At 40.2% G+C, this 22,513-nt stretch overlaps 1 protein-coding gene across 1 annotated transcript in view; it reads right to left on the minus strand.

Annotated features, from left to right (window-relative positions):
* Nucleotides 1-22,513, minus strand: part of WWOX (WW domain containing oxidoreductase) — a 924,942-nt gene that overhangs the window by 626,411 nt on the left and 276,018 nt on the right. The window contains exon 8 of the mRNA XM_070398316.1: nt 22,188-22,452. Within this exon, the coding sequence (XP_070254417.1) occupies nt 22,188-22,452 (265 nt within the window). The remainder of the gene's footprint in view (nt 1-22,187; nt 22,453-22,513) is intronic.

The raw sequence follows: 22,513 nt of genomic DNA on the forward strand, positions 1-22,513 counted from the left end.
TCAGGTTTTCAAATATATCATATACAAAAATCTGCACTTTTGCCCTAGCCGGTTTGGTTCAGTGAATAGAGCATTGGATTGCCTACTGAAGAGTCCCAGGTTCGATTCCGGTCAAGGGCACATACCTGGGTTGTGAGCTTGATCTCCAGCAGAAGGCAGCCGGTCAATGATTCTCTCTCATCACTGATGTTTCTATCTCTCCCTCTCCCTTCCTCGTTCTGAAATCAATAAAAAAAATTTTTTTAAATATTTTAAAATATGCACTTTTATTGTAGTCTCAGACTCACATGAAGGCAGAATAGTAATGACCAATATTGTGAAGTATGTAGTAGGGCCACAGCCTAAATTATAACTGTGGTGAAAATGTGATAAGTGAAATTAGCTACACCCATATCTTTATTGAAATTTTGGATCAGCACTCTTCTCCAAGAAAAATACGTCTTTTTAAAAAATATATTTATATTGATTTCAGAGAGGAAGGGAGAGGTAGAAAGAGATATACACATCAATGATTGGCTGCATGCCCCACATTGGGGATCGAGCTCGAAACCTGGGCATGTTCCCTGACCAGCAATCAAACCATGACCTCCTGGTTCATAGGTCGACGCTCAACTACTGAGCCAGGCAAGATAAATACTTCTAAACTTGCAGTGGGATGCGGGTGATGCTTCCTAATATAACAGAAAAAACTAAAAACTCAAAGAAAGCATCCATTTAATATTAATACTGAATTGCTCAAGGAATCCCTCTACCATACAGGTATAATCCCTGCTGTGACACCTGATTTGGTGTGGAATAAATATATACATTTCATGGTTTTCAAAGGAGTCGAATCCACTCTTTAGTTCTTCAAATACAAAGACAGAGTAGGTCACTGGATATGCCTGCCATACACACACCAACCTTCTCTCTTACAAATTGCACCTCTGAGTTACTCGGGCCGACATTCTCCACTAGGAATAGAGAGCTTCAGAATGGCAAGTCCGGTCTGATCTCTGCTCTGTTCTCTGGGAGGTTGAAGAAATCTGTGCACATGAAGCACTAGTATTTGAGGAGGACAGGAGAGAAAGGGACATAGAAAGAATACATTGGACAACGCGTTATTAAATCGAAAACAACTAAGGAAAATATAAAGCATAAACGGCCTCTTTTGCAATCAGAAATGTTGAAAGGGCAGCCCACTAATAGTCCCCGTTCCTTGATTCATCCCAGGCCCCAGGTCACACATCTCAATAGGCAGGAAGGAATCTATCATTATAATGTGCCCAGGTCCTATCCCAACCACTGAGGTTCCCAATAGAGGAGAGGGCAGCTCCTTCCACAGTAATATCATGCTTGACCTATGAGGCCAGTCCCACAAAACCACGCTCAGCCCTGGTGTTAGGGACAGAGCCCACAGAAGCCTGGGTGAGCATGTGCTTGGAGATGCAATGGGGAAGGCACACACATTTAAATCAGATGCTCAGTTCTGCTACTTACTACCTTGTGTGACTGAGGCAAGTCACTCAAGGCCTTAGTTTCCTTATCTGTAAAATAGGCATAGTAATTCAAAACTCAATAGTTCCTCTGGAAAGTAAAGTTCAGTGGAATGACATATAAAAAATACCTGGCCCATTTCCAGGCACTCAACAAATGCTTCTTTGCTACCCTCTTGTACCACCCATGTAACTCTGAAAACAGTCCAGAGGATGCTCAGAAATGGGAATACGGTGTACCACAGACAGTACTGTTGTAAGACATAGTTGCAGTTTCAATACAATTTCAATGGAAACCATGTGGACTCTCTGGGAGTCAGTGTATTCCAAGAATGATGTAACGATCTGATATTGTCACCCACACTTAAGACTTGTTTCAAATATGGGAGCAAATGAGACTTATTATAAGCTAATAATTAATGTGTATTTAGATGCATATTTATAAGCCGGTTGCCCACAGCCTAGAGAAAAGCATGAAAATGATATTGTCACTCATTGCTTCCATCGTAAGCAGTCTTCTTAAAGATAAACAGAAAACTTCAAAGGCTGGCTTGAGAGTTCACAGGTGGCTTTTACTTTCTCAGGTTACTGACACCACATCTACGTAATAGGCATTTCCATTTCTATTTTCTGCAAGTAGACCTCTGTCCCCATCTCAGTTCCCTATGTGAAAAGTGAGAATGAATTCATACCAAAAAAGTCACAATGAATGTGCTAAGTGACAGCAAAGGGGCTAAAGTCAAGAAGCAAAGTGACATCCATGAAAATGACAGCATTCAATTTAATTCCCATTGAAAACACTGTAGTTTAATACCAGGCATGAAAGTTTATATGGAAATATCCCCAAAATAATAATGATAATAATAAACTATCCCTGATCTTAAAACCATTAGCACAATCCCCATTACCCAAATCAACCTGCTGTGTGGACTGGGTTTTATGGACACTAGAGAGACAAAGCTTGCTGCAGGGTCACCTTTCTGCAAAGCTGCAGCCTGACTTTATGAATCGTCTGTGTCATCTCCATGCTCGGGGGTCCCTGTGTTTAACTCTCAGCACATCACACGAGCCTGGAGTCCCACAGGCCAGTGGTTTCCAGCTGAGCAAGTTAAGGCAGCAACCACACTGATTAATTGAGAGAGAGAAAACAGAGAGACAAAGTATATATTTAGTCCTTTTCTGTGAGAAAATTACTTTGGATTTACATAGAGAACCAATTAGGTATTTCTCTCTCTCTCTCTCTCTCAAAATCCTTTTTTTTTAATTTTGCTGTCCTGAATTTCCCCAAATGTATATGTTCATGAAAATATGTGTGCAGGGCATGCAGATGTCTCATATGATGCAATCTATCCATGAAATTCCAGGCTCTACAACCTCCACTCCCAGTACATACAACCCTATAGAGCTTCAGTACCAACCCAGATTAGAGGTACAGGAGCTGTGTCTTTTGTCCTAGATAGATGGAAATTCCTGAAACTGAACGGTACAGACTTTCAAAGGAAATGGCTTCTAGAACTGAACAGTGAAGATCCACATAGGCATCACAGCAACACCCAAGTTACTATGCAGCTAAATTCTAGGTTAATTAACAAAAAAAAGGCAAAATAAGAGCAAGCTAGTCAAGAAGATTCTGAGATGTTCCAAATTCAATTTAAGGGAACTGATGGACCAATGGGTTAAGAGAGAGTCATTCATTTTTCTATTACATATAATTTATTGGGATTTTAAAATTGAAACTTATAATTTTTCACTTATACCATCAAGTTGGATGAGAATACAAACAAGCCATTGATATTAATTGTAAATATTTAACTGCATTGAAACTAGAAGATGGTTTCCAAGAATACCCACTGGCAATATCAGCAGCCTTTAATAATGGCACAGACAAGTGCAGAAAGTAAATTTCGTTCCATAAAACGCCACTGATGTCTAATAGCTTACAATTAAACCATGTACCAAATACCCTTATATGCATAGATTTTAAAGAAAATATGAAGAAATGTAAAACTAGGTGAAATGATTGACCCACACATGTCCTGACTAGCCGGAGAGAAGGGAGAAGGAAGAAGAGGAGGAAGTGGAGAAGGAAGCTGTTTCCCACCATGAAAATAAAATCCTGGATCTTTGTAGCCATTTTCACTTAAAAGTCATAAATGAATTGAATTTGTGACAGAATGCTTAACCCCTAGGCTACTTTGAAATACCAGTTATGCAAGAAATAGAATTAATTCAAAATACTAGAGATGCCCAATTCAGTTAAAACATGAAATAGGTTGAAAGTCTCCAGATGTAGTGTAAACACTCTCTTTTGAGACAAACCTGAAAGTCTCTTAACATTTCAGTGTTAGTTTTTAAATCTCGAAACTAATGAGCTTGGTCTGATAATCCCTAAGGTCATGACAAACTGTAGCCACCAAAACTGCTAAAGGAGGCCTCAGTTCTTTCTGCCACACAGGCGTTCCTGATCAGTCCCTCCAAAGTGATCTGCTAACCTCTGTTTAGATATGTAATCCATTAGTTTACTAATATTATCCCTCTAGGTCATAATTAATAGGAGCAACTAACCTGGGACAACTTGAAGTAGTAGTGTAAGTGAAGTAAATTAAATACCAAGGTGACACAGGGAATGGAAAATGTTGGAAATTAAGATTTTTTTTTCCCTCCCTAGGCCCAGTGAGGATGTACTAAACTAAATCATTCCATTGCCCGCCCCCATATATTCATTCTACAGGCTAATTCCACCCCCAACACACAGATGAAACACTGCGCCACCTATTGGCAAATGCCAGTATTCACAGTAGTTTACTAGTATATATGTATTCCTGGCTATGTATACATATGTAAGTATAAACGGACACATATTATACATTTTAAAATATCAGACTGTTTATCTTACTTTTAATGTTAAAAAACTAGGTGGTTTTTATTGTTATTTTCAAGTGCTTCATAATAATATAATTTTAAAAGATCACTTGTACTATATAGAAAATAAGTTAATGTTTAAGTCAAATAATGAAACAAAACAATTAACTGGCAGGAATAACTACTGAAACAAAGTCTGTAAACTACATTCAACCACATCAAGGGGTGCCTCCTTTATCTGTGGGGAACTCCTCAGTTTCCTCATCTAGAAACAAGGGAATGTGCCCTCCCAGCACGGACAGTCCAGAAAGTTCTCGAGTCTAGTAAAAGCTTCTAAGTTCATGTTCCATCTATATGTGTCCTCTGTGATGTGCATGAATGTTATAAAAACAGAAAGTCCTATAAGAAGGGCTATTAAGATTTCTCCTCCAAAAGCTTAGCATTGGGGGGGGGGGGGGGGGGGCAGGGGGGAGAAGGGTGGTTGTGAATTAAAAACAACATGAAAAAAGTTTTCTATTTACTAACTTTGGTGGAAGTTACCTTCACTCTCTCAAGACACATATGGAAGTCATGAAGTGATATAGGCATAGCAAAGCCCTGTAATTAGTCATTAATTTGTAAAGGACCAAGAGAACAAATAGCAAATCTGGCCTAAATGAAAACGCTTTCCACCGTTTCATTTAAAGTGGTGAAAAGACATATTGCAGGAGAGCTTTTGCTACTCCTGGATAATTCTGCTTCGGAAAAGTCATTATCTGAGATTGGAGAAGGCCCTGGAAAGACCTTTAATGAGAACAACAGTAACTAAAGCAACAAAAATGGGAACAGACACAGATAATCAGAGAGAACGCTAACAGTAAGCCTGAACATATGCCAACTCCCCTATGTGCACAGCAGATTAAAATTGCAGGCTGCACACACACTGAATGACATTTCAGCATCGAAGAAGCCATCCTTCCAGTGTCACTGGTTAAGACGGTACTTGCAGAAATGCTGCCAGCCCACAAGGGGATGTGTGTCTTCCTGTTCACAATGCAGGCAGCTCTTCCTAGGGATGATCAGTCACCACTGTGAGCGCTAATTGGTTAGTTCCGTCATCAGATGGCATTGCAAATTCCATTACATATTCTAAATCATGTTAACATGGTTTGTTAATGTTGGTATTCACCAAAAGGCCACAGCTATTTAAATAATGAATAGATATGATAATTTGTGAACGTATAATGGATGTACACATGTGTATATTCTAAATATTCTCTTCTTAGAATCTGTCTTACAACATTTGTTAAATGTTATCAACAGAAAGACATTATCGAGATGTATCTGAGATACTGCAGGTTCACAATTCTAGTGATTATTTATGGAAATAAACAATGCACCCATCTAAAAGAAAAATACTTCATGTTAAAATGCAGTCCCATATTACCTCTCTCAGATATTCATCAGGCAAGAATTTAATGTTACTTCTTTAAAAAAGATAGGATAATATTTTGTTAAGCACCAAATAAAACAAATATCAGATGGTTTCTTTTGTTTATTTAAACATCCTATCTAATAAAAGAGAAACATGGTAATTAGCGTACGACCAATACCCTTCCCATTGGCTAATCAGGGTGATATGCAAATTAACTGCCAGCCAAGATGGCGGCTAATTTCCATATGTATGCACAATGCTGGGAGGTGAAAGGGAAAGGACGGAAGAAGCCCCCTGCCACTGACGGTGATTGGAAACCCAGTGGGGAGCTGGGGTGGCCCTGGGGGCCGCCTTTGCCCTGCCCCCAGCTGTGATCAGAGAACCAGGCGCCTTTGCCGCCCCGGCCAGTGATAGCGGGAAGCAGGGGTGGAGCCAGCAATGGGAGCTGGGCAGGGACGGAGCCAGGAGTCTGGGGAGCTAGGGATCCCTTGCCCAGGCCTAAAGCCTTGGCCAAAGACATTAGGCCTGGGCAGGGGTGGAGCCTGCAATCGTGGGGAGCTGGGGGTCCCCTACACAGACCTAACGCCTTGGCCAGAGGCGTTAGGCCTGGGCAGGGGCGGAGCCTGCAACCACAGGGAGCTGGGGGTCTCCTGCCCAGGACTAATGCCTCCACCAGAGGCCTTAGGTCTTGGCAGGGGCGGAGCCAGAGATCGTGTGTAGCATGGGCGGAGCCAGGAATGGTGGGAGCTGGGGGTCCCCTGCCCAGGCCTGACACCTCTGCCGGAGGCCTCAGGCCTGGGCAAGGGGCCGATCCAGTGATCGGCGATCAGAGGGTGATGAGGGTCAACTCCTCTGGCCAAGGCATCAGGCCTGGGCGGGGGCAGAGCCAGCAATCGGAGGGGGCTGGGGGTCCCCTGCCAAGGCCTGATGCCTGGGCCAGAGGCATCAGGCCTGGGTGGGGGGCAGAGCCAGTGATTGGGGGGATATGAGGGTCCCCTTGCCCAGGCCTGAAGCCTGGGTCAGAGGCGTCAGGCTTGGGCAGGGGGTGGAGCAAGCGATCAGAGGGAGATGGGGGTCCCCTGCCCAGGGCATGATTTCTGGGCCAGAGGCATCAGGCCTAGGCAGGGGTCAGAGCCAGTGATCGGGGGGAGATGGGGGTCCCCTGTCCAAGCCTGACACCTCTGGCGGAGGCGTCAGGCCTGGGCAAGGGGCCAATCAGGCGATCGGAGGGTGATGGGGGTTGATGCCTGAGGGCTCCAAGTATGTGAGAGGGGGCAGGCTGGGCTGAGGGACACTCCCCCCTCCCCCACCCAGTGCACGAATTTCATGCACCGGGCCCCTAGTATATATAAAAACATATATATATATATATATATATATATATATATATATATGAATATGAATACCAACAAATCCATCTACACATCTATATATCCCATGTGTATTCATACCCATTTATATCCCGTATTCAGTTAACACATTAAAAGTTGCTTCTACTTCTACTCTTGAACATTAGGGCCCCTGGCCCCCAACACTATTTACGTACAGGCCTACAAAATTTCTAAAACGTCAACTCTCTCAGCCTCATTATTTGTCTTTGTGCTAAAAACACCTTCCTCTTTCAAACCTACTTCCCCACTGCCATAAAAATGGCTGTTTTGAAGCCCAGTACAACCTGGAGCCAGTAGAGGCTGTAGGCAGTAGGGAGCTAGAGCCTGGACACTTCACTCCATTGGAAAGGGCTTGAATCTGCACTCAGTGCCTTTTAGTTATGTGACCTTGAGCAGGTCATTTATTCCCTTCAAAATCCCTTAATATTCACAGGAATACCATTCTCAAAGAAACAATGTGAGAGATAGATACATAACACAGAGGACCCTGGCAGAGAGCAACAGCTCAAAAAGTATTAGTTTCTTGTATCATCATTGTCTTATTGCCATTACATCAATTCAAATATGAGATCATAAGATCCCAAATCCTTAGAAAGCCCTCAGTGGCCTACTTTTGCATTCATCTTCTGCATAGCCACCACAAATCCATTTTCATTACTCGAGCTTTTTGTCTAACACTGATCGGTCTTGATTTAAAATCAACATTTTTGTTCATCATTATTTTCACATGAATTTTGATTTTTTGAAGTGTTGTATTAAATTTTTGTTTATCTTGATTACAAGTTTTTAGTATTCCTTAATTTTGTCCCTAATCTTAGTCCTAGCCCTACCATTGCTGCAAAGTCTACCTAAAATTTTCTCCTTTTGGTGTCTGCATGTTCACCTTCCACATATTCTTCAAGGTTCAGTAAAGATATCATTTCCTTTCTGGAACTTTATTGGACTACTCTTGTCTCTACCTACAAGACAGAAAAGCACTACGTGTCCAGTGGCACCCATCTCACCTCAGTCTAACATATTTTTCATCTCAGTCCCATTTAACGTAAGTGCCCAAAGGCCAAGAATAATGACTTGCTCACTTTTGCATTTTCTACCCCTTAAGTCTGAGCACGAGGCACTCAATGAACAGTTATCAGATGGGAGCAGAACAAATAGTTATAGAGCAGCAATTTTCAAAGGACAGATTGCTATACAGTGAGTGGTCATGAAACTGGGTCACAATCAACACTTTAAAAGATGAAATACAAACTGGAAAAAAACAGCAGAGGGCATGGCCCATCATTAGAATATTGTTTCGTAAAACTTTTGTTTCAGACACATACTCACACACACGCATATTATATGAACAGACAGACATACATGTATATACATAAGTATACATATAATGGGCTGTGGCAAAAAAATTTGGACAGTAATTTAAAAAAGAAAGACACTTCTGGAGCAACAATGCGGCATCTTGATTTGTCGTTAACTATCTGTCCTGCCATAACACAGAAAGTGGACGGGTTCCAAAGTCATGGAGCCTTTGGAAGTTTGAGAAAGCATCAGATTAGCAACATGCTCAAAGAACAGCCCTGGGTAACAGAGAAACCCAGAATACTGAAGTGGATTTACTGAGGAATTTTTTAGATATCAGCTAAAAAATGAACATTGGTCTTTTATCAAATTAATAACATATATTTCTGGTTGCAATAACCACCATAAAATGTTGGTGACAAAAATGTCACCTGGTGAAATTAGATATGCCCAATCTCAAACTGTGGGTTTGTTGGAAATGACTGACACAAAAGGAAAATGCCAGAAAAAACTGTAAAATTTGGTGTGTACAGAAAACAAGTCATGAAATCTTCACGGTAAAATATGTATGGGGAAAAAAATCAATCCTGGTAAAAAAGGTTTCAGTAAAGTTATTTGTTTTTGTAAAGCATCAGCATAACTATCAACTATCTCTATACTATTTAAAAACTGGATCAAGGTATTTATTTGTTTATTTTTATTTAAACAATTTATTTAAACTAAAAAGAAACAAAACAGTTTACCCTTTTTCCCACCTGACTCTGGCAACCACCAATGTGTCTTCTGTGTCTGTGACAGTGGTTCTCAACCTTGGCTGCATATTAGAATCACCTGAGAATCTTTTTAAACTCCTGATTTCTGGGCCTCATCCTCCGGAAATTCTGTTTCTTTGTTACTAACGTTGTGGCCCCACCCTATAACAAAGAAACAGAATTTTCGGAGGATGAGGCCCAGAAATCAGGATTTTAAAAAGATTCCCAGGTGATTCTAATGTGCTGCCAAGGTTGAGAACCACCACAGTGGTCGGCAAACTGCGGCTTGCGAGCCACATGGGGCTCTTTGGCCCCTTGAGTGTGGCTCTTCCTAAGCCTTAGGAGTACCCTAATTAAGTTAATAACAATGTACCTACCTATATAGTTTCAGTTTAAAAAATTTGGCTCTCAAAAGAAATTTCAATCCTTGTTTGGCTCTGTTGACTAATGAGTTTGCCGACCACTGGTCTACGAGATCATTGTTTGTTCTTTAAATTCCACATTTAAGAGAGGTCATATGTTATTTGTCTTTTTTTTTTCTGACTTATTTCACTTAGCTTAATACCCACAGTGTCCACCCATGTTGACACAGATGGCAAAATTCATTTTTTTAATGGTTGAAGAACATGGATACTTAAAGTTGTTTCTGTGTCTTGGCCATTGTAAAAAATTCTGCAATGAACATGGGGGCTCATATAGCTTTTCAAGTTAGTGTTTTTGTTTTCTGCAGGTAAATACCCCAAAGTGAAATAGCTGGGTCAAATGGTAGTTCTATTGTTAATTTTTAGAGGAGCCTCCATACAGTTTTCCATAGCAGGCGAATCAAATCATTCCCACCATGGTTCCCTTTTCCCACACCAACACTTGTTATCCCCCATCTTTTTTTATAATAGCCATTCTAACTAGTGTGAGGTGATATCTCATTGTGATTTTCATTTATATTTGCCTGATGATTAATGATGTTGAGCATCCTTTCATACCTGCTGACCATCTGTATGTCTTCTTTGAGAAAATGTCTATTCAGACCTTATGCCCATTTTAATTAGGTTGTTTTTTTTTATTTTATTTGTATGGTTTTTTTGTTTTTGTTTTTGTTGTGTTTTTTTTTTGCTATTGAGTTGTAAGAGTTCTTTATATATTTGGATATTAGCCACATATCAGACACACAATTTGCAAATATTTTCTCCCACTCAGTAAACTGCCTTTTCATTCTGTTGGATTTCCTTTACTGTGCAAAAGCTTTTTAGTATGATGTACTTGCACATATTTTTTTCCTTTTGTTGCTTTTGGTGTCAAATTTTAACAAATTATTGCTAGGCCTATGTCAAGGAGCTTACTGCCTAAGTTTTCTTTTAGGAGTTTATGGTTTCAGGTCTTACGTTCAACTCTTTAATCCATTTTGAGTTAATATTTTTGTATGGTGCAAGATAGTGGTCGATTTTCATTCTTTTGCATGTGGCTGTCCAGTTTTCCCAACACCACTTATTAAAGAGACTGTCCTTTCCCCGTTGAATGTTCCTGGCTCCGTTGTCATAAATTAATTGACCAGATATGTTAATCAAGGTATTTAATTGACTTAATGGAATTCACCCTGTATTAGATTTCCACGAAAAAAAAATTGATCAGTGTTGATATAGTTCTGATTAAAATGTTTTATTCATAAACACAGAGGTGTTTTTTTTTAAGTCTCAGGATCAAAATAGCAGGCTGAAATAACTGGTTTTACCTCTCCCTTCCCCCAAACAGGTTTTCTAAATGCACAGCTACATGATGTAAGAACCAAACAAAGAAAAAACAATTTATGGGACACTTACTCTTTGTACATGTCCATATGCACTGCTATTCTAGCTCCTGATGTCTTTATAAACCATCTTAAGTAAAGTGAATGCTAAAAAAATTTCTCACAAATATATATTCAAAACATAAATAGCTCACTGAAAAACAATAGTGGGATTAGGGGAAAAAAATAGTCCAGAAATAGAAAGAATAAGACCAAAAAAGGAATAGGTATATTAATTAGATCCTTGAAGAATGGTGATTACATGCTTCCACATACAGAAATACATACACATCTGATTAAAAGATATATTATCTAGGTAGCTAGCATACTACTAGATAGAAGGCAGTAATAGGATTATGCTTTCCAAAATTCTGAAGACAAAATAGTTTTAATAATATGTCCACTTTTTTCAGGTTTTATATCAAATAATCTCTTTTGTCAAGCATGGACAATGTGTCCAAAGTATAAACTAAGATAAAGTTGTTCTTGGTGGGGTATTGTTAAGAGGCTCTGTGGGATATGCCTGTAGTGTAATCTAAGTTACTTTATTAATTCATATGTGACTTGCCTCCAAAAATAGATCTAAGGTGACTTAAAGAAAGATCAAGTGTAGAACAAGGTGAACAAAATATCTCAGTCACTAAAAACTGGAGGAAGTTGATATGTTAACCAATAGCATTAATGATCTGAAAATGCATAAAACAGACCAGGAGCTCCAACAATACATTATGTTATCATTTCGTTATCAAGCAGAAGGTATTGTGGGATTTCTCCGGGGTTTTTCTTGGAATTCAGAGTTTAAGGGTATATCTCACATGCAGTGGCATAACTTCCTATGTTTTGTGGTCATGTAATAGACAACATCCTTGACAAGAGCTTTCTCTATGTCCTCAGAAATCAGTACATTTACAGGGAAGTTTACATTGACTGATAGGATACAAAGAAAATTAGTATTTCCTGAGTGTCTACAATAGCCCTGGGGTTGAGCTGTGCCTTATTCCTCCAACAGCCCGAAGATGTGAGAACTATATTCTCCATTTACAAAGAAAATGAAAACTCGAGGTGCTTAGTGTGACTTGCCCACGATGACAGAGGTCACTAGAAGGAAAGGCTGGGATTTGGAGCTAGTTTCTTCAACTTCAAAGCCCAAGTATGGGGTTTCTGCTATATCACAAAACATTCGTCTTCAACAAAATAGAGCAACGTGCTCATCTTAGCTCCAATCCACTATATGATTTTGGTAATGGACTATGGGAAATAAGTGAGTTAACACACAAAGGTACTTAGAACAGGGCTTACTTGGCACAGGTAAGTCCTAATAAACGTAAGCTGTTGTTTTTGTTGTTATTATTGCTTTCCTTTGTCCTCTAGACCTACACTTATTCAGAGAACACTCACAGTGAAACTCCCATACTGCATCCAACACACATCAACTCTTCTCATTACAGAGAAACATGTAGGTGTGTCAATGGACTTTGGCAAAGATAAGCTTAATTTTAAATTTTTAAGTTTTTAAAAATATGAATCCAACAGAGCCTTGAGCCTGGCAATGAGAGAAAGTGGGATTGGAAAATGTGATAAACATGCTTAACATTACGGGAAAAGCAAACTATAGCCGAGAAAAGACCCTTCCATCCACAAGAAATATGCCAGCTCATTCCCAATGGGTAGTACAGAGAAAACAAAAAGAGAAAAAAAATCTATATTACCTTCCAGACTGGGTGTACTCCAGAATCTAATTCTTTTGAAATAATTTTTTTTTCTTTTAAATGTCTTTTTTAAAAAAATCTATTCAGGTGATATTGGCTAATAAAATTATACAGGTTTCAGGTTGTACTGTGTGTTTACCATCCTAAGTTAAGTCTCCTTCCATCACCATTTATCTATCCCCTTTACCTTCTCCACCTCTCCCCACATCCCTCCCCTCGACCCCCATCCCCCTGACTTTTTAAATGTCTAATGCCTCCTTTATAGGAAATCTGTTCAGGGTTAATACAAAGATTTCATCCACGCTAATTTCATTACTTGGTCTTTTATGGTTATGGAAAATCAACAAAGGGACAAATTACACAGAGCATACACAAAATCTAATGAGAAATGCTATGTTCTAAGAAGGAAAAACAGACTTATTGCATTCACCTGCCCAGGCATATTAAAATATCAAAAATATTTCAAAGTTCCAAGATTTTATAGTTTCTTTTTCTTTTAAAGAGTGAGAATACTAAGAAAACATTATGCAGGTCTCAGTAGTAGATATACAGTATTTTTTTTGGACCCAGTGAATACACTTTTTATAATGTTCCTGTGAAAGGAGGGACTTTCTAGCTCAGATTACTTGGACAGTCTCACTGTTTATTCTTCCCTTTTTTGAGCAGTCAGAAGAGATTTCTCTCAGTACTTCAAATAAATAAGATATCCAGCTGAACAAACACCATACATTCTCGTGGATTACTTTGGCTTCTTGAAGAATATTTCACTTTCTTTTTGCAAAATGTAAATGAATAAAGAGACCCCATCCTATGAAACTTGAGGATGAGATGTTTCAAGGGTGCAGAGTCCATACAAGGCAGAATGTGTAGAAACAAAGAGCCCCGATTCAGTAAAAGAGCTTGATATTTCACAGGGGAAATGAGAATATTACTAAATAAAAAACTTTACTTATTATAAATTTTAACAGGCTTTATAACATGAAAACCAAACCAGCATTCCAAATCAATCTCTACAATATTTTCTGAAAGCAGCAAAATAAAAGTTTTTTCCCTTAGAAATCTATTTAATAAAACAAACCCCAAAGTAACAACAACAACAACCAAATCCTCAAGACTATACTTAGTCTGGAATAATATTCTACATGGGCTTTAAAATGATCAGTGAGCTTTATCTACCTTTATGGCTTAAAGAGTCCAGGGTTTCTGGCCTATTTTTGAAACTCAAATCAAAACTTGGCTGTGAATGTTTCTTTCGAAGGAAAATTTGGGCCATTGATTAACAAGGCCCCTTGTAATAAAGCAGTATGAAAACAAATACTTGACATACATATATAAAAAACAAAATGGTACATCTGGTATCTCTCTTAGCCCAGAAAGAAGGAGAACAAGAATACAGGAAGAATGCAAATAGGAGAATAGCAAGGCAAAGATAAATGTGTCAATAAGGAAAGCTTAAGGCCAAAAAATATTAAAGCCTAGGAGTAAATCTCCCCAGATAGTCTACCAAAAGGCACACACAAAAAAAGACCAAAAAAGTACAAATAAAACAGAAAACCCCACTGAACTTGTAAAAAGTGACAGGCAGCCGCTAAGATGGGCCCCAATGCTTCTGGTATTCAGGCCACTATGAAATCCTCTCCCATGAGAGGGTCAGTCCCAGTGACTTGCTTCTGGTAAACAGAATGGGGATCGGTCATGAGATGTCACCTAGGTGGTGAGGTGACACAGGGCTGTGACTTCTGTCCTGCTCGTAGGCTCTATTTCCTTCTTGGCTTACACACTTTGATAAAGTAAGCTGCCATGCTGGAGAGGCCACTGTGGCAAGGAACCCAGAGGGGCCTCCCGCGAAACACCAGAGAGGAACCCCAGCCCGCATTCTACTAGGCCCCAAGGAACTGAGCTCTGCCAGCAAGCACTTGAGCTTGGAAGTGGACTTTCTCCAACTGAGCCTTGAATGGCTATAGCCTGGCTGACACCTTGTTTGTAACCTGAGAGTTGACCCTCAAGCACAGGGCCCAGTTAAGCCACACCCAGGTTCCAGACCCACAGAAACTGTGAAATAAGTAGATGGGGTGCCCTAGTCAGAAAAGGGCACAGGCTGAAGCCAGTGCTTGTGAGGGGTCAGCTGACACCTCGATTCAGAGCTGCATCACCCTGTTTCCCTTCACTCCACTGTGTCCTGAGGGGTCTGCATGTCGCAGACGGTCTCACCACAGGCTCCTTACTGAACTAGTTGAGATGCCATTAGCGTTACTGAAAGTTTGGAATCTGGATCCAAAAGATTCTCCAAGGAATTTTGGAGCAGAAATAGTACCTGTGGAATCTTCTAGGCCAGGTATTTCCAAGTGTAAGCCCAGCATTTTCAACAAGGACAACATCACCAACAGTGAGACTGCAATGAATTAGACCTAAGTTAAATATATTCAATTGAAAGATCCGCTTCTTTTCCCACAATCGTCCTGCCAGTTTTGGGCAGTAAAATACCTATTATTTTATATAGTGGAGATGACTGGTGTTGGTGAGTGTGTTCTCATCCAGAGATTTCAGAATAAAAAGTATGAACCTGCATCAGTCTCCCCATTTAATTTCCTTTTGAATTACACTGTTCTGTGACATCCAAAGCTTTGGGACAACTAACCTTGGTTAACTGACTCATTTTACAGGTAAGAAAACTGAGGCCCGAAGATGGTAAGAGACCTGCTCAGAGACACACCATCGTGTATTGAGAGCTAACTCTAAAATGACATTATGTGAGACCAAGTATAAAGATGTAAACCCAGGAGCGTGGAGCCTGGCACTAAGTAGGCTCTCGTGTCACCTGGGAATATGTCCTCAGCTGATTTTCAAAATCTTCGTTAATCTTAGAGTAATAAGAAGGTGGGAGGGTATGGATTTTAGTTTCTGAATAATTCAGAATACCAGATTTGAGTTCCCTTTATTGCTGCCAGAAAAACATTACCTTCCCCACCTCACAAGGAAAAACCAACGTGCCCGGTTAGTTATACGAGAATCAAGGTTCATAGAAGAAACGTTTCAGAAACATCATCACGGGGCAGCACAAACTCCTGGCATCTGTTTAATCGTGCCAGCCTCCAATGTCTCCGCAGCGCGACAGCCAAAACTCACTGGAAAGAAGTATGAAATTGGAGGAAAGGAAGTTGAAAGGGGGGAAGATCAAAGGAGGCACCACTAACTTAAAAGTAATGAAAGAGCCAGAAAGAGAGTTAAGAAAAGGCAATGCATTACCGAGATGCCAACAGGGACATGGAAGAAAAGGAAAGGAGGAAAATAAAACTGGGAGAATTTTAAATCTTGGTTAAATGTTCATTAAATAATTTGTCATATATATTAAGGCCAGTTTCCCCTCTCAGTTGCTCCTTCAGAAACAAAGGCCTAACCAGACTTAGAATACTGAAAAGCAAGGCTGAGAAAATACAGCAATGAGATGCGATGGCCTCACAAAGCAGGACATAGTTTCCTTGTCTTTGTTTTAACAAGAGAAGGCTGATCTGTCCTCAAAGCTAAGGTGTGCTGTTGGTGGCTTTAAACAGCAGCCAGGAGAGCTTATATTATGCACCATGGAAGCCCTTCTAATTCCAGCTTCCATTCTCATGTTGCTCAGTGCTTATTTAGACTTGTACATGATGTGTTTACGCTTAAAGTTCACCGGGAGAAAGAGACCATCTGTGACAGACATGGAGCCATCATTTGGAGAATAGGTATCTATAGGCAATGGGCAGACAAGCCTTTTCTTATCTGAAAATATAATGACAATAATAATAGTAACAGTAACAACAATAATAATACATGTTTACTGAGTATCTAGCATTCCTATATACTATGATCTTTAATTCTCAACACAGGCAAAAATAACAATACAAGTTAATGTCTACTGAGCATCTAGTACCTTCTAGGTAGATGTTGTATATTCATGGTCTCCTTCAAGCATCAGCACAAGTCCATGTGGTAGGTACAACATCCCCCTCTTACAAGAGAATCTTAATCAGGTTATGAAATGTGCCTAAGAGTTAGCATGGGACAGAGCTGGGGTTTGACCCGAGAGCTGCCCAGCTCTAAAGCTTATCCTATCTTTCCTATACCATGCTGTTCTCCCCTTACATATTTCCCTTCCCTACACACACCTCTGGGTAGATCCTTCCTGTGTCACTCCACAAGGAGTCAGGGGTCCTTGGTTCTGGTCCCAGCCCTGCCATGTACTAGCTGTGTGACTCTGGGCGGGTCCTCTAGCCTCCCCCATTTCTTTATCTGCACCCTCAACTGCAAACCTCTGCATGTCAGGGAGGCTAATGATAAGGAATATATTAATAACTCTCATTCATTAAGCACGTAATCATCTTTCATTTTTTCATTTACAAATTTTAGTGAGCATTTACTTTATGGACCAGGATACAGTGGTGTGAAGGCAAAAATAGCATTTTCAAGAGAGTGAGAGTCAGCCATGAAATATAAACTACAGAAATTATTTGTGTTCAATGCTATGAAGGAGAAATTTCGGGGGTCCTTCATGTACTCATTCAGCACATGTTTATGGAGTGCTTTATGCATCAGATATTATTATAGGTACTGGCTCATATGAGCAAATCTTGACCTAATGCTCTCTTGAGGTGTAACGTTTGGATTGAGTTTTGAAGGACAAGTAGAACGTGAGAGTGGAGGAAAGGAGAGCTCTGGGCTAAAGAACAGTCTGCTTCAACAGCCTGACAAGGGAAGGAGAAAGAGGCTAAAAGTGGCTAGAGGTAAAACTGGTTGAGAGGAAGGGGGCCAGATACGGCCAGGTGCCTTCCACTCAATCCTCACTTGCTTTCACAGTGACCCAATAAAATAGCATTCAGCCTTGACAGTGACAAAACTATATGTACACCTATTCAATTCAAAGCCATTATTCTACCCGTTTTCCTTGCCATCAGATCTCCCCTCCTGCCTTAGAGATACAAAATGCCAGGAATGCACTTTCTCAGCTTCCCCTGCACCTAGGATGGACAAGTGACTCAATCCTGGCCAGTGAGCTGAGAGGAAGTCTTCCAGGGAGGATAACTCTGAGACAGAGGCATAGGAGGAGGGGCCCGATCCCTCCTGTCCTGTCTTCAGACATTATCTTGTAGGATACAATGGCTGGCACTGCTGCAGCCATTTTATAAGCAGAAGGAAAGAGGCAACACCATCACAAAGGAGTTGCCTACATACAGGAGCCAAACGCATCCCTGGCTGCCTTGGGGCCCCTGGATCAATGAGAAAAACAGATCTCTATTATTCCAAACACTTTTACCTGCATTTTAGTAACTCACAGTCCAAAACATGACAAGTAATGTAGAAAAGAAGCCCCCAAGAGGCTGAATAATTTCAAAATTATACAACTAAAAAAGAGGAGAAATCTGAGTTTTAAACACAGGCCTAATGATGCTAAACCCTTCACTCTTTTTTGCTCTACCATATCCCTTGGACTCTGAATTGAACAAACACTGTAAATTGTAAAACTCTGGACAGAACTGAGCCATGACTAATAAAACCATTGCTAATGATAATGCTGTAAGAAGGATGTTGAGGCTGCAGGGATGTGGCCTCAGCGAGGAGAGGAGCTTAGCCACCAGGTCCCTCTGTGCACGTATGCAGGAAAGCTCAAGTGTGGCCCAGCCATGAAGGTCCTCAGAGTCTGCTTCTCTAACACTTTTAAATGGGCAAGAGCATGGCAGCCAGAGAATCAGCCCTCACTAGGAAGTCTCAAAATATTTAGATTAATCAAGAATAGGCTGAAATTTCTACTCTGAAAATCGTATTTCCTCCTCCCAACAGAAAAAGGTCCCTGCTTTCTACTCCATGTGCCAAGGGATTCAAGGGGGGTGGGGGGTTGTCCTTGACAGTATCTGGGGTGTAGTCAGCTGCAGGTATTTAAAGGGGAGAGGGGGAGAGTATTTTTCTAAAATACTAATTTAAAGAACAAATCAACATCTATTATCTCCTTCATTATGTTTTAAATTGTCCAACTATAAATCACCCTGCAGCAGGTTATTCAAGGGCAGAATTACCCAGCTTGGCTTTCCTGAAGGTTAGGAGAATGACATCTTGTGCTTTTTCTAGTTTAATTTATAACTTTGCAACAGAACCGGCATTGCAGGCCCGTCCATTAACAGGGTAGCTGAACATCTGTTAAAACTCAGCACAATGCCTGGCTTTACACGGCCACAGGAAACGTAACCCAATCTTTTCAAAAGTTCTACCAACTCAAGCTCTTTTTTAATGTAAAATGATTTGAAAATGTAGTTCCCTAAAACATCTGCTAAGCTCTTGCTCCCCTAACACATGATATTCTTTCTACTGTTACCTGCCAACACAAATATTTGGTTGCACAAAACACCCTAAGAAGCACGTGATGGTGCTCAGCTTCAGATTTACATAGGGATCTGCACAGGGCTGGCTGGGGCCTAGGATGTTGTTTACCAGAACTGAAAGCTTATGTGGGGGGAAATGGAGGGGTGGAGGGTTAATTTCACGAAGGCTCTTTCAAACATGTTAAGAAGAAAACATAACTGCACAAGTAGATATCTGTGGCAGGGGTACTGTGAGGCACTGATGCAGAAAGTGGACTTGGGAATAGATGACGAAGGTTCTGAGGCTGAAATACCATTTGCTTGAACAAGTTGGGCAAGTTCTCTGTGCTTCTAAATGCAAAATGAGGGTAATAATTCCATCACTGCAGAAGGGTTATGAGATACCTAAAGATCCATATGTTGATATAGGAAGCATCATGGTGCCCAGCTTACACTGCTAAGTTGCACCTTACTTAGAGTATGCCAGGAATCTAAAGCCATCCCACTGGGCAACAACTGCAGGTAGCAAAATTATCCTTGAAAATACAGTATGCCAGGTTTTGTGACTTAAGCCTCATAAAGCAATATGTATGCATGAATATATCTTATAGACTAACATACAATGTATATTCATGTATACATATACAAAATATAATTTTAGAATATTTTAATTGCATAAAGAGACAGAAAATAAAAATACAGCACACACATGCTGTATGTGACTTCATTATTTAAAAGCTCCCAGCAAACATCAGTTTCCTTAAAGATGTTTCAATAGCAGCTAGTTGAGGAATCTTGCATCTTTTTTAAACATGAAAAAAACTCTATTACTATCTTATCCACTACTGTTATTTTATCATAAATTGGAGGGCACACAACTTCTTCCCCGGGATCCTCAAGACTCTGTCTTGTCCCCTAGACCTCAAGAGTAAGAGGGGGCAGAAACAAGCTTTACCAGTGGGGGTCGCTGAGCTGAAAATTAATCCCTATGAGTTTCTCATTAGTGATTATTATACTGCAGGCGGCCAAAATGGAAAAATTAATTAATTTCAAAGTGATAATGCATTTACAGCAACAATTAGAAATGTATAACTGTAAAAGGGCAACATTTAAAAGACAGATTACATTTAATAAAGTTACACAAGAACATCCAATTGTAAAATTACTGATCTGCAACAATATTCCTTAAAGAGGCACTTAAAATAGCCTGACTCCATGAAGGGTGACCTAATTACTGTAACTAAAATCACCATAGTCACAGCAAGTCACTGCAAATAAAAAAGGGACACTGATATTACAATACTGCTGTTTAATACTTCAGGGAGCAGTCTGTGGGGGAGAAGCCCAGGCAGGGCTTCCAAGCACAAGGCCGAGTTGTAGCTCTTATTTCCTTGACCTTGTACAATGGAATATATACTCCGGCAACAATCGTGTCAAGGAAAAACACTTTCTCTGAAGTCAAAATGCACAAGAGGTGATAGGAATGCAACAGTTTCCATGAGTAGGAATGGGAATGCAACTGCATGGCTTATTTCCAAAAATGTGTTAGCATTACAACGGCAAACGTGCACTCTTCACCCATGAAACAAACGTCTTCTCATGATAAAAGCAATCAGAAGCAGCACACAGAAGAATAAAACACATGGTGACTTTCCCAATAAGCCCCGTCTATCCCGCCAGTAAAATATAGTGATCCCAGGTTTATGCTCATGCTGGTTTCTCCTCTGAGAGTCTTAAATGTTTATGAAAGAGAAGTGATTGGCTGTGAGTTTGACAAACCAGTTCAGGGTTCCGACTCTCTTTATACACCTATTCATATGGAGCTCTAATGGCTAAGAAATACCACCAAATACCTACATGTATAAAGATATTACTAGAATTTTCCTAAGAATCTAAATTTAGCTACATATTTCATAGTCTTCCAAATTCATAGGCTTATCTAAAAAAGTACATTTGTGACATTTAAAAGATGATCACTTGGGACAGGAACATGAAAAGTCTATGCACAGTGGTTTCCACAGGGGCCAAATGGACAGGGTGGAGAATCAAGCTCTCCCCAGATGAGCACCCTTCCTACCTTGCCTATAACCCTCTCCGGCCGTTGAGTTCAGGGATAAAAGTCGCCCGACCACCAACAGCAGACTCCCAATTTACAGAGTTCTTTAGTTCCGTGACCCCTGTATTCATTGGCAGCAATTACATTTTAGAAAATATTGTTCAGGACCAAGGTAATATTCACAACAAGAATAACAACTATCATTGCAAGAAGTGCCACATACCTACCATACCACAGGCACTGTGCTGGGCACATTATTCAACTGTGCTTTCCAACAGGGTGGCTATTAGGCACGTGTGGCTATTTACATTAAATCAAATTAAAAATTTAGTTCTTTATTCATTTTTCAAGGGCTCAATAGCCATATGTGGTCAGTGGTTATCATACTAAATAGCCAGATTAAAGTCTGCAGATTAGAAAAATACTACATCAAATGTGTATTCTTCATTCAAGTTACTTCTTACTGAAACACTTTCATGGAGGAAGTTTCTAGATATGGTTGTTATATGACCATTAAAAACAAAAAAAATATCATAGTTACCTTTGTGAACATTTCTAAATCTAACCGCAGTAGTGTGATTCATCCAAAATAATTCATTGTTGGGGAAGTAAAGAGTAAAACACACTTCTAGCCAACCAAGTATACCCCAGGAGAGGTGTACAACCAGTAAGAAAAGAATTTGGAACATCAGATACAGATTCTCAGTGGAAATAAAGGAATCACATCATCTGATAATTCAACAGTCACAAATCCATGTTGTTCACCTACTAATGCAAAACACAGTTACCAAGCGCTGCACTTTCTGAATAATAATAAATAAAAGCACATCAAACGAAAACCAATAATTGCTATCAAGACTTTTAGCCACACTAACACAATACTGAGAAACCACATCTCCCACCCAGCCCTTCGAGACACCTTTAGAGAGACAAACATAATCAAAAGTCGATTGAAATGTGTTCAAGGGCCCTTTCCAATGGCTTTAATAGGCTTGATGATGTGATTAGCAAGACCAGACTCATCATTCCAAGAGGTGAAAGGCTGAAGAAAGCACGCCTGGGTTTCTCAAGGACCCTTTAGAAAGGCACAGTGAATGAGTCTGCGGTGACGAAGTCGTTCACTTACCATGGACTTGGTGAAAGGCCTGGCCAAGGTGAACAGCAGCGTGTACACCCACCAGTTGCGATGAAGGGAGGAGTACAACATGTTTCCTGGATGCACTGCATTCGAGGTGACCCCTCTTGGGGACAAGCGGCGATGAAGCTCATTGGAGAAAAGAATGTTGCAGAGTTTGGACCGGTTGTAAGCCAGCATGGCCCAGTAGTCATTTTTAGATGGAGAGAGGCGGCTGAAGTCTAGCTTTCCTGCGGAATCATTAATATCTGTAAATCTAAAAAATAAAAAATAAAAAAAATAGAAAAGATGACATGAAGCAGCCAAGCGCTGACATC

The sequence above is a fragment of the Myotis yumanensis genome, unplaced genomic scaffold (genome assembly GCF_028538775.1).
Source record: "Myotis yumanensis isolate MYYU_CA2020_CCGP unplaced genomic scaffold, mMyoYum1.0.hap1 SCAF_18, whole genome shotgun sequence".
Taxonomy (NCBI): Eukaryota; Metazoa; Chordata; class Mammalia; order Chiroptera; family Vespertilionidae; genus Myotis; species Myotis yumanensis.